This window comes from Pollachius pollachius, assembly GCF_949987615.1.
Source record: "Pollachius pollachius genome assembly, chromosome: 4".
In the NCBI taxonomy this organism is placed as follows: Eukaryota; Metazoa; Chordata; class Actinopteri; order Gadiformes; family Gadidae; genus Pollachius; species Pollachius pollachius.
In genome coordinates, this window is record NC_136937.1 from 29360537 (window position 1) to 29380049 (window position 19513).

General features: G+C 46.4%; 1 protein-coding gene across 1 annotated transcript in view; it reads right to left on the bottom strand.

Moving 5' to 3' along the window:
* Positions 1–1119: 1119 nt before the first annotated feature.
* The window catches only part of LOC307075024 (dystrophin-like), a 72461-nt gene continuing 54067 nt past the window's right edge, over positions 1120–19513 (bottom strand). Inside the window, exons 21-28 of the mRNA XM_079735511.1 lie at positions 16074–16266; positions 11758–11903; positions 6486–6586; positions 5167–5278; positions 4481–4594; positions 3723–3878; positions 2458–2627; positions 1120–1259 (exon numbers count right to left, since the gene is read on the bottom strand). Coding sequence (XP_079591637.1) covers positions 2481–2627; positions 3723–3878; positions 4481–4594; positions 5167–5278; positions 6486–6586; positions 11758–11903; positions 16074–16266 — 969 coding nt within the window. The 3' untranslated portion in view covers positions 1120–1259; positions 2458–2480. The remainder of the gene's footprint in view (positions 1260–2457; positions 2628–3722; positions 3879–4480; positions 4595–5166; positions 5279–6485; positions 6587–11757; positions 11904–16073; positions 16267–19513) is intronic.

Below are 19513 nucleotides of genomic sequence, written 5' to 3' on the forward strand. Positions count from 1 at the left end.
TCGCAAAAATTATCTGTCCTAACGGGGTCATTCAAGGTTGAAACTACAGATTTACAGTTTAGTATCTGTAGTATCTGTCTAATTGACATTACATTTAGTTCAGTGTCAGGTGAGCAATCAAAGCCAAAAATTACCACTGGAGTAACTACAACAACTCAATGCTTTTCCAGAAACAACTATGCAACATCTCAATTTGTAAGGGCTTTTTTGTGCCTGGAAGTGAAGAGAAACTTGATCGTAGGTTGAGCAGAGAAGGGACAATGCGTAGCAGAGGAGCACAGGTGGAAATCAGGACCAATGTCGCTAAAGGCGTACTTCCTACAAGGTTAGCCCATCGGCGGGTTGAGCCACCGAGCTGCCCTGTGTCAATCACAATGTGTCAATCAAAACAAAATCTCTGCTATTTTAAAAGAGTTGAGGAAATGGCAGAACACGAGGGGGAGAACACCACTGAAGGACGGGCTAAAAATGTTGGACACTTTTGTTCAAATATGTGAAGGCTGCTTGAGTAGCATTCATAATTCAGGGTTTGCAAACACAGGGGAATCGTTGCGGAATTTGGACGTAAGTCTCCTTTCTGAGACAGTTCCAGCTGTATTTGTATCGTTTTGAAGCTTTTTCTTTTTAAGTTTATTTTTGACACGTTTTTCGTACCTATTTTAAATATTATTTTCCCCTAGGGACTCAAAATGATACAGAGCGAAATACCTAAGAAGCAATCTGCTTAAGTAGATGAGCATAAGGGCCCGGAAAATATAAAATTATATCGACAGACAGAAAGATATACAAACAGATGGACAGCAGACAGGCAGAGGGATAGAAAGACAGGTAGACGGACAAAAACTGATGGCCAGGGAGACAGACAGACAAACAGACAGACTGATACAGACAGACATAGGGATAGATAGACAGGTAGACGGACAGAAACAGACGGACAGGTAGACAGACGGACAGAGGGACGGACAGAAGGTCGGACGGTAAGACAGACAGACAGCCAGGTAGACAGTCAGACAGACTTACAGATAGATAGGTGGACAGATGTACAGAAAGACGGACAGACGGACAGGCAGACAGACCTCCAGTGTTTTACACTTCCCGTCCAGGCGGCTACAGAGTCTCTGGTAGTTGGCTGTGAGCAGGTCCAGCTCTGACCGCAATGCATCGTGGGCCGTAGGCGGCGCCTTGGCGATGAAGCTGTTGACGCTATCCGTCAGCAGCTTGACCTTCAGCGCCTTGGAGTGAACCTCTTCCTGGGCCCGCTGGGGACGAGAGACATCAGAGAGAGAGAGAGAGAGAGAGAGAGAGAGAGAGAGAGAGAGAGAGAGAGAGAGAGAAGAGAGAGAGAGAGAGAGAGAGAGAGAGAGAGAGAGAGAGAGAGAGAGAGAGAGAGAGAGAGAGAATGAGAGAGAGAGAGAGAGACATCAGGGCACGACCGAGAGGGAGAGAGAGAGAGAGAGAGAGAGAGAGAAATTATATTGCGATAAGAAAAGGGAAAAAAAGATACATTACATAAAGGCCGATACAGATAGAGAGACTTTATATTAAGAAAGACAGGGAGAGAGAGGAAGACGAGAGAGAGACGGATGAGGAGACATTAAGAAAGGACATTAAGAACGAAAATTGCTTGTTTGCATGAAAATTGGGGAATAAAACTCTGCCGGGTGAGGGCAATAAACACAGCCGTGAAGAGAATTCACTCGCAAGGCAAAACAGAGACACTGCAGTCGAGATTTATCAGAACTTTACACAAGGCGAAACTACTGTGTGTGATCACATTTGATCTTTTCATCTGGAGAGCACATTTTTTGAAGCACTGTTATCGGTTTTTGCAGCCCCTTTCTTGGCCGTGTTAACAAGAAATGATCCTTTAATGGCTGCTGTGGACACCGCTGGGTCGATTTCACTGATCTTTCACTGCAAATTGAACCAAGTAAATTGATTGATATACATATATACAAAGAAAAATATACATAGAGTATATATGTATGCATATAAATGTATATATGTATGTATGTATGAATGTAGGCATGTATATATGCATGTATGTATGTATGTATGCATGTACAACATTTTTCATTTTGAGAGAGAGAGAGAGAGAGAGAGAGAGAGAGAGAGAGAGAGAGAGAGAGAGAGAGAGAGAGAGAGAGAGAGAGAGAGAGCGCGAGAGAAAGAGAGAGAGAGCAAGAGAGCGAGAGAGACAGAGAGGGAGAGCGAGAGAGCGAGAGAGCAAGAGAGCGACAGAGAGAGGGAGAGAGAGGGAGAGAGAAAGAGAGAGAGAGAGAGAGAGACAGAGACAGAGAGAGAGAGAGAGAGAAAGATAGAGAGAGAGAGAAAGATAGAGAGAGAGAGAGCGAGGACACAGAACTGTTCAACCACTGATGGTGGCTGGAGAGAGACAGGGTGGGTTGACTACAGAATGAGAGACACACACACACACACACACACACACACACACACCTTGAGCTCCTCCACCGCCCGCCTCAGCTCCTCGGGGGTCTTGTAGGTGAAGTCCCTCTCCAGGTAGTCCTCCTCTGCTGGTTGATCCACTCCTGCATCTCCCTCATCTCCTTCCTCAGGGCCATCGTCTTGTCCAGACCCCCCTTCAGGGCACACTTCTTAGCATAAGCCTGCCAAGCACACACACACACACACACACACACAGGTATGAATACACACAACGCACACACAGGTATGAATACAGATACAGACACACACACACACACACACACACACACACACACACAGGCATGAATACAGACACACACATGCATGAAGAATACAGATACACACACACACACACACACACACACACACACACACGCACAGGCATGAATACACACACAAGCATGAATGCACACAAACACACACACACACACACATTAGATCACACACACATACACATACGCACACACAGGTATGAATACAGATACAGACACACACACACAAACACACACACACACACACACATGTTCACAAACACACACACACGCACACATTAGATCACACACACATACACATACGCACACACAGGTATGAATACAGATACAGACACACACACACACACACACACACAGGCATGAATACACACACACACAGGCATGAATACAGATACAGACACACACACACACAGGCATGAATGCACACAAACACACGCACATGTTCACAAACACAAACACACACACATTAGATCACACACACATGCACACATTAGATCACACACAAACACACACACACACACACACACACACACATAAGAAGCACACACACAAACACATGTATATGAATATACAATTCTACACTTCAAATCTGCAATAAACAGTTTTTTGGGTTGAGAACTTATGTTGCCATTTTATTCACTTCATCAAAGGAATAATATAGCCTCAAACACAATTACATCGTTGTAAAACATTTTTTGGTGATGAACCTCTGGTCCTTTAATCTGATCATTCTAATACCTTTCATTTATTTGTTAAACGTGTCACGGTAATATTTAGAAGGTTGCCTCCTAGCGTTGAGAGGGGTAAGGGAAAGGCATTGTGGATAATGCAGGGAATAAAAGACATATCGGAAAGATAGGAAATGGGGTGCATTTGAACATCACCATACGTTTTATAACAACGTCAAAGTCTCTAAGCTGTATCATCCTTAAATTAAACACACACACACACGCGCACACACACACGCACACACACACACACACACGCGCACACACACGCACACACCTGCTTGCAGACCATCTCCCATTGGCCGTTGAGGTCGTCAAGCTCTTTTTGGATGTGCACGGCAAACGGCGGCTCCGCCTCCTTCTTCAGGTGCAGGCCCACCTCGTTGATGCCGTTGAGGCTGGGTTGGATGGTGTGGATGTCATTCACCAGGGCCTGGCCATTCAGAACACAGCACAGACGGAAGACGGATGTCGATGCTGGCGGCCATGTTAGGATGTCAAAGAAAGTCCCGGCAAACACATCAAAACAAATTTATTAGGGTTGTGGCATCCCTTTGTACGTTTGCCAGAGACACAACTTTGATCATCATATGCTTTTGATGATAATATTCTGATCTGAAAATATGGAACCCCTTTAGTTCAATCCAAAGCCCTCATCAAATAGCTCCTTCGGCTGTGAGATGAACTCAAATACGACTTCATTAGCAAACTCTCGCTCATCGATGCCGAATTTTCCAGAAGTGAAGGCCTTTCATCGTCGCTCGTTAACTGATGTTAAAAAGCGAGAACAGGGCGTGGTCATTTGTGCGCCGAGTCCACGATTGGCTGACCTCTGACCAATCAGGACCAATCTTCTCCCTCTCTCCTCTCTCCCTCTTTCCTCTCTCACCTTCTCCTCCTCTTTTTTTACCTACTCCTCTCTCCTACCTTCTCCTCCTCTCTCTTCCTCCTCTGTCATTTTGTGCACCCTGTCCTGATTGGCCGACCGTCGACCCATCAGGACAGGGTAGGCGGGCCCTGCGGGGGGGTACGTACAGTGCACTGCTCCAGCTGTTTCTCCAGCGCCTCCGAGTCCCCAAGCGCGGGCCACTCCTCGTTCAGGAAGACGTCCACGTCCGCCATCCACTTCTTCAGGGTGGTCACGTCGTTCTGTTGGGGGGGGGGGGAAGACGCAGGGCAAGGTAGAAATAGGGAGGGAGAGAGAGAGAGAGAGAGATGGAGACGGAGGGTGAGAGAGAGAGAGAGAGAGAGAGAGAGAGAGAGAGAGAGAGAGAGAGAGAGAGAGAGAGAGAGAGAGATGGAGACGGAGGTGTATGGGCAGAGGAAGGAAGGGAGAGAGAGGGGGATGGAGGGCGAGAGCGAGGGACGGAGGGCGAGAGAGGAAGGATTGAGAGGAATGGAAAGAGAGATAGAAAGGCATAGACAGAGAAGGAGCGATATTGTAAGGGAGGGATAGGAAATAGAAGAAAACAGGACAGACATGGACAGACGGAAAAGAGAGAGACGGAGAAAGAGAAAGATACACACACACACACACACACACACACACACACACAGGTAGAGAGACAGACAGAGACATTATACATTATTATTATTTTTTTGTCATAAGTTCTACCAGTCCAAAGATCCACCAGTCCAAAGTCCCACCAGTACAAAGTACTTTAAGTATAAGATTCCCACCAGTCCAGATCCCCCCCCCACACACCGGCCGGCCCACTCACCTCAAACTGCATGAGCTTGGCCATGAGCTCCTGGATCTTCTGGGCGTTGTCCTCCAGCGTGGCGGCCAGACGCTTCCAGCGGGCCATGATGGCGTCCATCTCCAGCCGGTACCTGGTCACCAGCCACACACGCCGTTCCCGCAACGCACCCACGCATCAAGACAAGGAAAACCAGGAAAATGAGGGAGGCGGAACTAGATATAGGCGCTTGGGGGTGTGTGCGATTTTATGTGTGTATGTGTGTGTTTGTGTGTAGGAGTGTGTGTTTTGTCTGTCCATTTTTGTGTGAGTGTGTATTTGTATGTGTTTTTTTGTGTTTGTGTGTGCGCGCGTGTGTGTGTCTGCGTGTGTGTTATGGATCTGATCACTGATTTCAGATAAAGAGTATCAATATTCAATGATCTTTTCGCTAGGACAAAAGGCTCTGTTGGCGTTTTTGTATTCAGTTTAAACATTGGGCTTGGAGGAAGAACAGTGTAAGGTTGCTGAGGTGATCGACGTCCAGTCTAAAAGGTAGTAGGTTCGATCCCTCGTGCCTGCAGTCTTAATTGTAGTCATCCTAGAGTGACATGCTCTAACCCCTACCTCTTTCTTAACGTAATATACTGTAAATCCCTTGGGATTAAAGCATCAGCCGTACCTCAAAACCATAGTTAAAATGGTAAATCCATTGATCGATTGCCATATTTAACTACGGAAAATGATAAGCTATGTGGAATGACCCTAGAAACAGCAAGATGTGCATTTCGACCATTCTATAGCGGCCGTATTTCAGTTTTCCAATGGAATAATCATCATGTATGCTATGCATGCTATATCATCCTAATTGATATAGCCCGGAGGAACCATGTCAAGAGATGGTCCCTGCATGGTGAGAGGGAGATACAGCGAGAGAGACAGAGATACAGCGAGAGAGACAGTGATACAGCGAAAGGCAGAGAGAGAGAGAGAGAGAGAGAGAGAGAGAGAGAGAGAGAGAGAGAGAGAGAGAGAGAGAGAGAGAGAGAGAGAGAGAGAGAGAGAGAGAGAGAGAGAGAGAGAGAGAGAGAGAGAGAAAGAGAGAGCGAGAGAGAGAGAGAAGGATACAGAACTCTGCAAGTGTGAGGGTGGCTGAAGAGAGACAGGATGGGTTGACTACAGAAGGAGGGCTGCGTGGTTAGGATGGGTTTCATGTCTGTTGCTTGTGTCTGCACTTTATGGAGAGCCCAGCGACGGGAGACAGGGAAGTTGCGCTGGAGAAAAGAGGGCATGTATGTATGTCATGTACATGTAGCCATAGGGAATCGAGCCCGGGGGTCGCTACGTGGGTGAGGTACTACCTCTGGCTGATGTCTGCCGGAGCCTTCTGGAAGACCTGCTCCACGGCGGCGGTCAGGTAGTCCACCTCGCCCTGGTGATCCGTCAGCGCCCCCTGGAGGACCTGAGGGAGGACAGGCAGAGAGACGGATGGACGGACGGACAGGCAGACAGGTGGACAGATGGACAGACATGGATGGGATAGGATGGATAGAATGGCAGAGAACAACAGAGAGGGGGGATATCAGGATTCAAATGAAACCAAAGGACCGATTTTGGCAGAAGTTGTCTCAGATTAAGCACCCACCAGGAATGGCTCCATTCCAATGTAATTGCATTTGCCCCATTTCCCTAAAAGGCTTGATTCAATGATAAGGGGGGGGAAGTACAAGTAAAATGGTCTGGGTTTCCTGTGTGTGTGTGTCGCTCTGTATCCTCTTGTGACGCTTCGGGTTGTTATGTCTGGACGGCTTTAGTTTGAATATCGATGTGTCATGTCATCCAATGTGGGCTGGGCCACAAGTTGGCAGGACACGAAAATAAAATAGCAATTTGCTTGTTCATGTCAATATACACACATAGGGTACACACACAACAGTACAGATACATTTACATATATATATGTGTGTACTTATAATAGGAACAGAATAGCTAACGGTATTGGCGTGATGGCATTTCTAATCCCTAAGGATTTCGGAAATGGTACATCATTTAAATTGAACCGCAGCCCGTATGAGTGACTGTCTGAGAGAATCAAAGGTTAGAAATCCCATTGTACCTCCTCCCACACAGACATACACACTCTTCCACACATTCAAACACACACAAATAAGAAAACACACACACATAGAGAGATTTACACACACACAGACACAAGCACTGTGTCAAATGCACACACACACACGCGCAAATACAAAAAGTGATTATCTCACGCACACATACACACACACGATCACACACACACGTACACAAGCACTGTGTCAGACACACACAAACACTTAAAGTTACTCACACACACACAAACACACCTTCAAACACACAACCACTGTGTCACACACACACACACACAGTCAAGCTCACTTACACACACAACCAGTCACTCCCACACAAAATCACATACTGTCTCACACACACACACACACACACACACACACATTCCCACACAGACAGCAGGGATGCACGACTCTAACATCTTCATGTGAACCAATCTGCAGGTGGTGTCCCGACCCTTCTCTGATGCAAACCCCAGCGGTGTAAAACGATAATATGTCTCTCTCTCTCCTTCTCTCTCTCTCTCCATCTCCCTTCTCTCTCTCTCTCCATCTCCCTTCTCTCTCTCTCTCCATCTCCCTTCTCTCTCTCTCTCTCTCTCTCTCTCTAGTATGACCCTAACAGGGCTGCTCTCTGAGGCGACAAAGAGAGGGAGAGTGGAGAGGCGGGCACTGGGGTGAAGGAGTGAAAGGTCCAAGTTCAGAGATATTTTGAGGAGCAGGAACTGGTCCTCTCTAGGGGCTGGAAAGAAAGGGGATAGAATGAGGGGAGAGAGAGAAAGAGAGAGAGAGAGCAAGAGAGAGAGTGAGAACGAGAGCAAGAGAGAGAGAGAGAGAGAGAGAGAGAGAGAGAGAGAGAGAGAGAGAGACAGAGATAGAGAGGGAGATCCAGACTGCAGGTGTAACGACTGAAAAAAATGTGCATGTGTGTGTGTGTGTGTGTATGTGTGTGCTTGTTCATGATTGCTTACCTGTTTAGTCAAATGGGGAACCATTAGCAAAATATATGTAAATATATTAACATATTTTAAAGGTGTAAATATGTGCCAATTTTATGACCCTCCCCTTTGCCCCCCTCAAACTGAATTTTGATACTCAGAGTGACTGATAATGAATGCAGAGACAGGTCATTAAGAAGGAGGTAGGGGGTTAGACAGTACAGAGAGAGGTCACTAAGGAACAGGTAGGATTTAGACAGTGAACACAAACACTAGTCATTAAGGAGCAGCTAGGGGCTAGATAGTACAGAGAGACGATATTAAGGAGCAGCTAGGGGTTAGACAGTACATAGAGACGGCATTAAGGAGCAGGTTGGGGCTGGATAGTGAATACAGAAACAGGTCATTATGGAGCAGTGGTAAAACAGCCACTAGGCTACCGTCCTCACTTATGCATGAATATTAGGACACTTAGCATATAGTAAAACAATAAGGCAAAGGACACAGGCTCTCTCTCTCTCTCCTTCTCTTCACCTCTCTCCCTCCATCTCCTCTCTTTTTCCCTCCCCCTTCTCTCTCTCTCTCTCTCTCTCTCTCTCCCCTTCTCTTCACCTCTCTCTCCCTCCACCTCCTCTCTCTTTCCCTCCCCCTTCTCTCTCTCTATCTCTCTCTCTCTCTCTCTCTCTGGGCTGATCAGCATGCAGAATTCATTTCTAATTATTATCCTCAATCAACTTTAATTAAACTCTAGCTATAAGGCTGATCGCATGCCACCCCTTCTCTAAAACACCATTATCCTGGTTAAAATAAGCCCAGCGTACACACACACACACACACACACACACACACACACACACACACACGGTGTGACCTTGAATTGAAGAGTTTCAGATTGGATCTGCACTTAAATACGTTCAACCTAAAAGATCTTGTCAATGAACTCTGATTGAAGCTGCTGATGATGATGATGATGATTATGATGAAGCTGAACACGAGGCGTGTCTTTCATTGGCTGTGTGTGTGTGTGTGTGTGTGTGTGTGTGTGTGTGTGTGTGTGTGTGTGTGTGTGTGTGTGTGTGTGTGTGTGTGTGTGTGTGTGTGTGTGCGTGTGTGTTTGAGTTCATGCACACACGCTTCTCTGTGCCTATGCTTGAGTGTGTTGCATTTGTGTATCAATATCTTCGCCTTATGTACTGTGCATTTCGTTGACACGCACAAGCACACACAAACTGCACAGCCACCCACACACACAGACACATACACACGCATACACACACACACACAGGATGGCAACAGCAGTAATCCCCAGCATGATGAATTGATGTCTGACTTGTTTCAGAGACAGAAGGCCCGATTGGTCGAGCAACGGTAAACAGACTGTCTTGATGCTTTATTGATTCCTCTAATCTGCTTAGTTTGAAGCAAACTTCCGGGTGGCTCAACCGTAGCGCAGAATAAACCTTTCCTGGCGGTTTATGTATCCTATATAGACTGGGTCCGTTCAATTCACTCCAATGTTTTTGACGTGCAACTGATGCTAACGAACCATGCTAACCCTTATTTAACTTCACCCTGCTGGACGCTTAAAACGTTACTCTGCTTGACCATTGAAACGTCAGCCTGTTGGACACTTAAAACGTGAGCCTGCTTGCCTGGCCACAGACTCCATATTTTGAGTTCAGAAAATTGCCTGTAATATCAACTACCCTGTATTAAAGTCTTACATTACTTGAGGCTGTGAATCAACACTTTTGTATAAAATAGACCTTAATACTTTCTGAACATTTTAAATGTAGATTATACCGTCAAATATCTACCGTTCATAAGCCAGCAGTCTCCCGCGACCTCATATGCATTTTAGGCTGGCTAAGTGGGTCCCCTGTTGACAGAGATCAGAAACGCTGCCCTGTATTCTGTCCTTTACTCAAGGTTTGGAAACACTATTTTACACTCTTTTACTTACTAAAGTTTGGGAACACTATTCACACTCTATTATTTACTCAAGGTTTTTACGGGCAGCCATTCTGGGGCAGTTTGGGGATAGGGTTAGTTTTTTTACTTACTAAAAGTTTGGGAACACTATTGACACTCTTTCATTTACTAAAGGTTTTTACGGGCAGCCATTCTGGGGCAGTTTGGGGATATGGTGACTAAGCCCCCAAACGCCGCCTACTTTCTAGTTCATACTTCCTGTTCCAACCTCCTTTTACTCCACTTCCTGTTTTCAACTTCCTGTCTTCCACTGTCACATAGTAAAGCACCCAATCTCCGTACCCAGGGCAGATGGCCCCCTGGGAAATCTCCCTCCGGTAGCGGCCGTATAACTTTTATCACCGGCAGTAAAAAAAACAATTACGGAATTACGCCGCTTCACTGTAATAGCGAGAGAGCTTCCCCTGGGAGCGCTAACGGCGGTCGCGTGAATGGACTCTGGCGGTCCGAGGGGGACGCTACCGGCGCTTATGCAGGTGGAAGTAGATCCATTAGTGTGTTGGATTAGGGCTGACCTTTCGCTTTGAGGCGTGGGGACCCTCCTCCCCCTAACCACCACCAACCCCCCCACACACACACTTTTCCTCCCTCACCTCGAGGAACGGTAAAGTTTGGCCAAAAAGACCCGAAGGGGTTTAATGAGATGCCCCCTAACATGAAAACTTTCATTAAGATTTAGGGAAATGATTCATGATTTAGGATTTATGGAAAACAAACTCTGTTGCCTTTGAAATAATCCAAACCACATTACCGTACCCTTATCATTTTCAGCATGGCAACAGCCAACATTAATTTGTCTCGACTAAATTGAAACCCTTCAAAATAATTCTTGAATCTTCATCACGTGAGAATATCGGTGCTGAACCACAGGCTTATTAATAAATCAGTATAAAAAACCTTTATCAACTCAAGGTATTAATAATTCTAGCCGTCTACTCGGAATTAAGAGGACAACAACATTCTGTAACTTTGCTGTAGGCTGCGAGAAGCCAGCAGAAGGTCATGAATTGTTTCACTTATCCGGTCTACCATAAGGCAATCTCAGCTCACTTTCGTTCTATGAGGTATGCACGTGAGTTTATGTTAACAGTCTCCAGAGTGAGAGGATGAACAAATAAACAAGTAGAACCACGACAACGACGATGAGAATAAATATGGCATTCTATAAACTGCGAATTTGACAATGATATCCAAAACACGCCTCAGAAACGGATATCGACTCTATATAGGAAGTCCCTCCCACTCTCTCACGGCAAAACCTATTCAACTTAAACGGTTATCACTTACTCCGAAACTTGTCCGGAAGTCCCGCCCCCTCTCTCTCACTCCAAAAAACGCACATTTTGAGCCCCTACATCCAGGTGTTCCGTCGTGACGCGAGAACCCCTGTCAACAAGGTTACCTTTTCTGTAGTGAAGTAACATGCTAGTGAATTGCTACGTTAGCATGCCGGTCAGTTACTACGTCGGCCCTAGCCATGATCTCCACCCCGACACATCAGGGTATACTCCTCCGGTATCTCTTGGGAAGAGAGTGTGCTTGTCTTCGGCGACCCAGGTCAAAGAATAAAAAGAAAAGCCGGTGAGTGTGCTTACCTGCACGTCCCGCAGTCTCTGCTCCATGACGGGATACTCTGTCACGGCCGTGGATGGGATGGCTAGCTTGGCCTCGCACTGCTGCAACCATGCCAACAGCGTGGAGATGGTCTCCTTGTAACGTGCAGGTGGAAGGCTCTCCAGCACTAGAGAGGGGGGGTAGGAGAGATTACAAAGACACTCCAGATGCTCAAAGTGCCATACCTGTTGGGAGAAATACAACAATGTGCGAACGCAGCAGCAAGATTCGTCACCTGTCGTGATGAGAGAAGGACCTCAAACTCCCCGTAGACTCGTCCCCCTGGACTCACTCTGCACACAATAATTGCACTAATCCTCCGTGATGTAAATACTGTGTATTTAGAGTGTATCTTTAACTTGTGTTTCTACAAGAATTTTTATAATATCGCACATTTTACTTTTTAAAGTACTTTTATATTATAACATTTGATATGTATAGATATTTTGTATTTAACGGTTCATACTTATTATTATTATAATATATACCTTACCCTTTTACTTTTTATTTCATAACGCTGTTTATTTTATTGTTCACCAGCTTTGGCAATGCAAATGTATATATCTCATGCCAATAAAGCTTTTTTGAATTGAATTGAATTGAATTGAGAGAGAGGTTCATTATTAGTTTTGTTTATTCGTTCACTGGTGTATCATGGATTGGCTTTGGCAAAATGAAACTTTTAAATTGATTGGTTGCGCCAATATAATCTTTTGTCCATTCAGTTGAGACTGAGACGCAAACACAGAAAGAGAGTGGGAGAGAGACATAGAGAGAGAAAGAGAAAGATAGGGGAGATAGAGAAAGAGGGAGAGAGAGAGAGCGAGAGCGAGAGCGAGAGAGAGAGAGAAGTATTAAAGAGAGAGAAACTGGCAAACATACAAAGAGAAAGATAAAAAATAAGAGTGATGAAGACAAAGGAAAACAGAAGGAAAAGGGAGGGAGCAATAGACAGTGGCACAGACGAGAGAGAGAGAGAGAGAGAGAGAGAGAGCGAGAGAGAGAGAGAGAGAGAGAGAAAGAGGAATAACGTCATTTAAATATCTAAAACTCTCTTCTTTCTTTAACATTCACTCCTATATCCACTGTGTCTTCCTAAAGCCCTGAGGAGCCACACGCTGCGCGCACGTGCACACGCACACGCAAGTCTGCCAGCTCCATGTCCAATGAACGTTATATTTGAACCGGTGTGTAGGTGAGTGTGTCAGAGAATGTCTGCGTGTGTGTGTCTCTGCCAGAGTGTGTGTGGGTGCGTGTGTGTGTGCGTGTACGTGCAAGCGTGTGTTTAGCTGTACTGTGTGTATGGTGTGCGTGTGTGGCATGAGGAAAAAAAGTCTGTCCCATCCCCTCCTCTCCCGATTGCTCTCTCTATTTATCTCTCTCTCCCTTCTCCCTCGCTCCCTTTCTCTGTCTACCCTGGCCCAGGGGAAGGCATCTAACCATAACAACATTTCTTAATCTCCTTTTCCATTGTCAGTGTCCCCATCCACATCTCTCTCTCTTCCTGCTCTCTCCTTCCCACTCTTTGTTTATCCTTCATCCTTTCCTCTGTACATATCGCCTCATTTCTTTACACAGCGTCATCTCCCTCTTTCTCAATCTCTCTCTCGCTCTCTCTCTCGCTCTCTCTCTCTTTTCTCTCTATCCTTTTATGTCTTGCATATTTGTTTAATTCTAGTATTGGGCTTAAGGTATTGTGTGTGTGTGTGTGTGTGTGTGTGTGTGTGTGTGTGTGTGTGTGTGTGTGTAGACACAGAAAGTGTAGTTAGCCGAGTGTGTGTGTGAGGCCCAGCCAGCGCTCGCTGGCGGCCGTGGGTGCGGTGTGTGTTTAGCAAAATGATCGATTTGACCAAAAGCAGCTTTAAAATCTCACGGTTTTCCCGTGTTCTGTAGCAGAGACTTTCGGCTCAGACAGCGTTTAATCTAAATGAATGAATCGCGCGGTTGTATAAGAAAGAATGGCGTCACTGTTAATGATAGTACTTCCATAGCTGTAGCGGCGCTGCCCTTCCGCTAAACCCACAAATCGTGTTATGGGGTCAAACATCCCCCGCCTTTATCCATGAGGATCTACTGGTTAGAGGACTGTCTAGACACGGAAAAGTTATAGTTTCACTATAACGGTTAATAGTTCCACCCATTAAATAGATGGCTTCAGGTTGCAAGTGGCCCCTGATTAAACATCTCACAGACGGAAGGTTTTACACAAGCCTTACCGATAGAAACGGGGAGCTTACCTTAGCTTTTAAAGTAAGGGTGGATCATTTTGAATACGATTTATTTGGGGAAACAAAAATTTTGGCCGTGGCAAAGATGGCCGTTTGATAAGAGCATGCGTATCTATCTAAGCCTGTATCTCACAGGGCCAATGGTTAAGTGTGGAGGCAAGTGGCAAGCATCATCTTTAGAAGAGCCATCGGCTAAGGACCTATACACTGCTTTTAATGGATATTGTCTTTTGAAGCGGTGCGGTTCACCACCATTTTACAATGGTCTGTTTAAATCCCACTGTCTTTTTTAAAATGGAACAAAGGTTACCACCGACAGCATCGCTATTCCGGCTACTGAAGGAAACCCCTGATCCACGGAGCCGGGCCTTTCCTAGAGACCAGTGTTCCACTGGGAGCGTACCACTGGGACCGGTGGAAGAGGCTGCAGGTCCCAGACTCGATCACACTAAAGCAGCCGCTTCTTTTCCAACTCTAACGTCAGCCCGACACACCAGAGACCTTCTGAACTCTGTGGTTTGAAGACAGACGGAACAATGTGGAGGAGTTCTGCAGTGGAGTTTTAACGTGTTTTCACGCCATTTTGGGGTGGTTTTCAAGGAGGGACAAATCTATCTGTATATGGTGAAGAGCAAGCCACTCTATGAACTGTGCGGAAGCCCTCAACAGGGATAGGTCAAGAGGCAGTAGAGATACAGTTTGGAGAGACTAGTTGAGAATAGAGGACCACACGAGGAAAGGTCAAAGGGGGGGGTTGTATGAGCCCCCTTTGAACAACAGAGCAGCCGATCTCCAGTGAGAGAATTTCCCATGACTCACGCGTTCACTATTTTATTCATATTTTAAATCCAATTCCAACACGGTGTCCTTTCTATGACACAGAAGAAAAAACAATTTCCTCAGCACACCGGCTGTATAACACTTGGTTTTAAGTATGTTGCAAAAAGAAGATTGTTCACATGTTTTAATGAGGAGAGCTGTTTTTACTCCTGGAGCTGGTTACAGCCGGTTCAACTCATCAAAATGGAAACTAGTGTTTCCTTGAAGGAACGACAAAACGGAGCGGTTATAAAAGCAGGAAGAGAACGGTGGGGAGAGGGAGATGTCCGGAGGTGTTTACATTGTTTGTTGCTATGGTGAGGTCCAGAGACTAGACTTCTGGTTTTACAAAGCGATGAGTAACCTGAAGGATTTCACTGAACAGGGGTGGCATCGTCTCTGTGGGAGAGGAACATCTGCTGCTCACTGAAGGTTTGGAGAGAACGTGTATGTTCCTTTTGTAACCTCAGCAGGCATAACTCATAAGGCAATATGTGTGTAATGTTTGCTGAAGTTTAAATGTTTTTGTTGAACTATATTAATATTAATTTCCTCACATGTATGTAAATAAAGTACGTTTTTAAAAATCTCCAACTCTCTCATTCCCAACTGAAAATATGTGTAAGTGTCTTTGCATGTCTTCCTCTCAATTTCTCCATCCTTCTATCCCTTCTCGACCTTGTGTGTGTGTGTGTGTGTGTGTGTGTGTGTGTGTGTGTGTGTGTGTGTGTGTGTGTGCGTTTCTCTGCGTGTACATGTGTGTGTATCTGTGTTTGTTGGTGTATGCGTCTATGAGGGAGTGTTGCTGCGAGTATGTGTGTATGTGAGTGTGTGTGCGTGTTTGTGTGTGTGTGTGCGTTTGTGTGCGGGTGCATTTGCAGATAAGACAGCTAGAAAGACAAAAGAAGGGAGCTGCAGACTCTGCGTGCATGCCAGACTCCAACGCACCGACGCAACCGTCTGCTCCATGCAACCCAACTCTAAACAAACATTTATGCTGCCAAAGCAGTCGGGAAAAAAACGAAACAAAGCAGAAATAACAACGTCGCCTTTGGAAAAATAATACAAGTAAAACAGGAACCACGGAGAAAAGTAGGAATAAAACCCTGGGGGAACATGCTATACATTATAGGGATGTATCAAATGAAAAACCCCACGCGTTTTAAAAACGCCTGAAACCTTCTTTTGCGATGAAGGTTTGCTTTCCGTGGGTTACCATGGAGGCACGGCGGAGCCAACCTCTCTCTCACCCAGTGTCAGCTGCTGCTCTCTCGCCCGCAGCTCGTCCAGCACCTCCTGGAAGTGCTCCTCTAGGGCGGAGACGTCGGCGTCCATGAAGGCCGAGGGGTCCTCCTCGCTCTCCTTGAACTCCTTCAGCGCCCGCAGCCGCTCCTGCAGGAGCTCCACCTGGGGCTGCAGGGCTAGCAGACGGGCCAGCTCCTCCTGTGGATGGAGGAGGAGGAGGAGGAGGAGGAGGAGGAGGAAGAGGAGGTGGGAGGTGGTGGCAGGAGGAGGAGGAGCAGGTGGGAGGAGGGGGAGGAGGAGGAGGAGCAGGAGGAGGAAGTAATGGGAGTTGGGTATGAGGAAGAGGAAGAGGTAAGAGGAGGTGGAAACAGGAGGAGTAGGAGGGTTGGAAGGAGGAAGAGGAGGCGTGGGAGGTAGGGTTTGAGGAGGGGTCAGGAAGAGGAGGGAGTAGGAGATAAAGTAGAAGAAAAGGAGTTGGGGGTCGTGGAGAAGGAGGAGGAGAAGGCCAGGGGAGGTAGTGGGAGATGGAGAAGGAGGAGGAGGAAGAGGACAGAGGAGGAGGTGGGAGCAGGAGGAGAAGGGTTGGAAGGAGGAAGAGGAGTTACGAGGTCGGAAATAGAGTAGGAGAGTGGGTGGTGGGGGGAGGTGGGGGAGGAGGAGTTTGGATGAGGAGGAGGTGTAGGAAGAGGAGGTGGTGGAGGAGGAGGAGGAAGGAGAAGGGGATGAGAGAATTCTGATTAATTCAATTCAATGAATCAGTCTGGGTAGAGCCATCTGCTGGCCTAACACAAACAGCAGCACACGATAAAACAGAAATAGCAACGCAAATAGACCAATGAAAATAGGACTCACAATATAATAAACAATATAGCACAATAAAAATAGATTTCCAGCATGGCCATAATAATATTAAAGAGAGAGCGCTAAAGGAACAGGATAGTTGCTTTGTAGAAGTGGCTGCTATATATTTTAGCTCATGAGGTTTACAATAAGAAACTTGTTGTGGCATACTGTCCTCAAGAGACGAACACTGTGCCTTTGGAAATTAACTGTATTTAACTTTTTTAATTTATTTCACTCTATAAAAGATTGAGCATCCCTAAAAGGGAACCCTTAATGTGATACATGAAGTGGTTATAGTTTGATCACCAGTGAGGGACGGGTGATAGTGATTTGATATTTTATATTCTGTTGTGCTTTGAGCAAAGTGGAAACAATCGTCGTCCATGTTAATTATGTTAATAAAGAATCTAAAATGTTGGATGCAGCCTCAAACATTCAATACAGCTGCCTTTGTAAGTCATTAAGCTTGTTAGCAACGCAGAGCCTTAGCTCCAATCTGCCTAAAAAATACTAAATTAACCATCTAAATGGACTTTAGTGTCGATGTCGGACAGAATTTCTGAAATAAAGTGATCATTAAATATCCATGTCCAAACTTTTGACTAATGCTGTCTGAGCTGGGTTTATGATGATCAGCGATAAATCATCTAATAATACAACCACTCCTTGTGTGAGAGCATTCAATGTGTTCTTAAAGTTAATAGGTCGATTTATTTTTAGCTGGTGTGTCTGCGTGTGCATGTGCGTGTGGGTTTGCGTGTGCGTGTGGGTTTACGTGTGCGTGTGGGTTTGCGTGTGCGTGCGCGCTTGTTTGCATGAGACAGCGAGAGAGAGAGCGAGAGAGAGAAATAGAGAGACAGAGAGAGATAGATATTTTATGCCAAATCTAATCTGAGAAAATTGTAATTCAAGAGGTTAGAAAAGGTCTGATCAAGATCCTTTTTGTGCGAACAGACTTCCATATCATTCAAAGCCAACAGCAAACTACTACTAAACCCTTATTGTGACGTGATGTGTTCACCGGGACGTTGATATCAAGAGAAGACCTCGTTAAAACGACGCGTTTGTGGACACAAATGCGAAGAAATGCTAAGACGATGCTTAGCTAAATAAATGCTAAGCTTTCACTGAAAAGCTAAAGCCCTGGTTTGGTGGTCCCTGGTGGTCAGGGAACCTCTGACTCCAACAGCTCACTAATGTGAACCCAGAGGTACACACTGAGGAACACACTCCGCTACTGTGACGATAAAGAGGCATTTCCTCTTGTGGGTTTTCAGCTCCCTCCTCAACCGATTTATGATAATAATACGTTTTATTATTTCTAAGAAAAGGTTTGCGATTTTGACTCCTTATTTCCCTAACAATGGTGTCGGCCTACTGCTTTGTGCCAAGTCTGGGTTAACACTTTGGCACTTGCTAACGAGGAATTAAAGCTGACTGAGCCACTGATCACTGACGGCTTCTCTTTGAATGCAGGCGGAGCTCTGATGGAGATCTACTGTCGCGGGCCACAAAAACATAAATAAAACGATACAACCCTCGGGGGTTGCTTTGGGGCGTTCCTCTGTTATTTCCTCTGCTGTCCACTACCGTCAAACGGGCTGAGGGCTGAGCTTCTCATTTCCTGCGTGCGTCTGATCCTCATCTGGCGCGAGATATCATCATCATGCCCGCCGCCGCCGCCACTGTCGTCGGCTGCTGCCTGCCGGTGGGTTCGTTCGGCGCACGCTTGGCCGCACAGTCTGTCATCATCCGTGTCCCGCGGCGCGCATTTGAGGATACGCCACTGATGTTTTTTTTGTGCGTGCGGGGGAGGAGCAGCGTCTCCGTGAAACACACAACCTCATGAAGGGAGTGGGTTGTGAGTTGGCAGCACGCAATCAGAAGTTGTGGTTGGTGAGGGGGGTGTCGGGCGGGGGGGAGTGATGGTGGGGGGGATGGAGGAAGGGGGGGAGGGAGGGAGGGAGGAGGTGATGGGGGATGGAGCGGGGAGGAAGGTAGAAAGGGAGGGAGGGGGAAGGGGGAGGTCTTCTTTTGGCTGCACGTAGATCACAAACGCAAGATCACAAAGATTGGGAATTATCTTTGTGGGGGGGTGGGACTGGGGGGAGGAGGGAGGAAGGGGGGGGAGGGGGTGAGGAAGGGGAGGGGGAATTGTTTGGAGGAAGGCAGTGGGAAGGGGAGGGCTGAGGTAAGGAAGGAAGGGGAGGGGAGAAGGGAAGGGAGGGAGGGGGGGAGGTCTTGCTTTGACTCCACGTAGATCACGAATGCGAGATCACAAAGATCAGAAATACAAACGATAAAAAGTGTTTTATGGAGAACAAAAACCCACAGCCCCCCCACCTCCGATCATTTGTTTATACGCCAGTCTCGGCCTCTCCGTAATGGCGCCGCGATGTTAACGTACGACCCGAAGAAGTCGGGGGACGTGGGGAGGAGGCTCGAGGAGACGCACACAAACACGCACAGACGCGCGCACTTCTCCAGACCTGTAAATTGATCTGTCATTCAGAATGGAGCCGGGGTCTCACTGGCAAACAACAAATAATCAAGCTTCATAAAAGAGTGGGTTGAGGAACAGAAGTTGATTTAAATTTGGAAC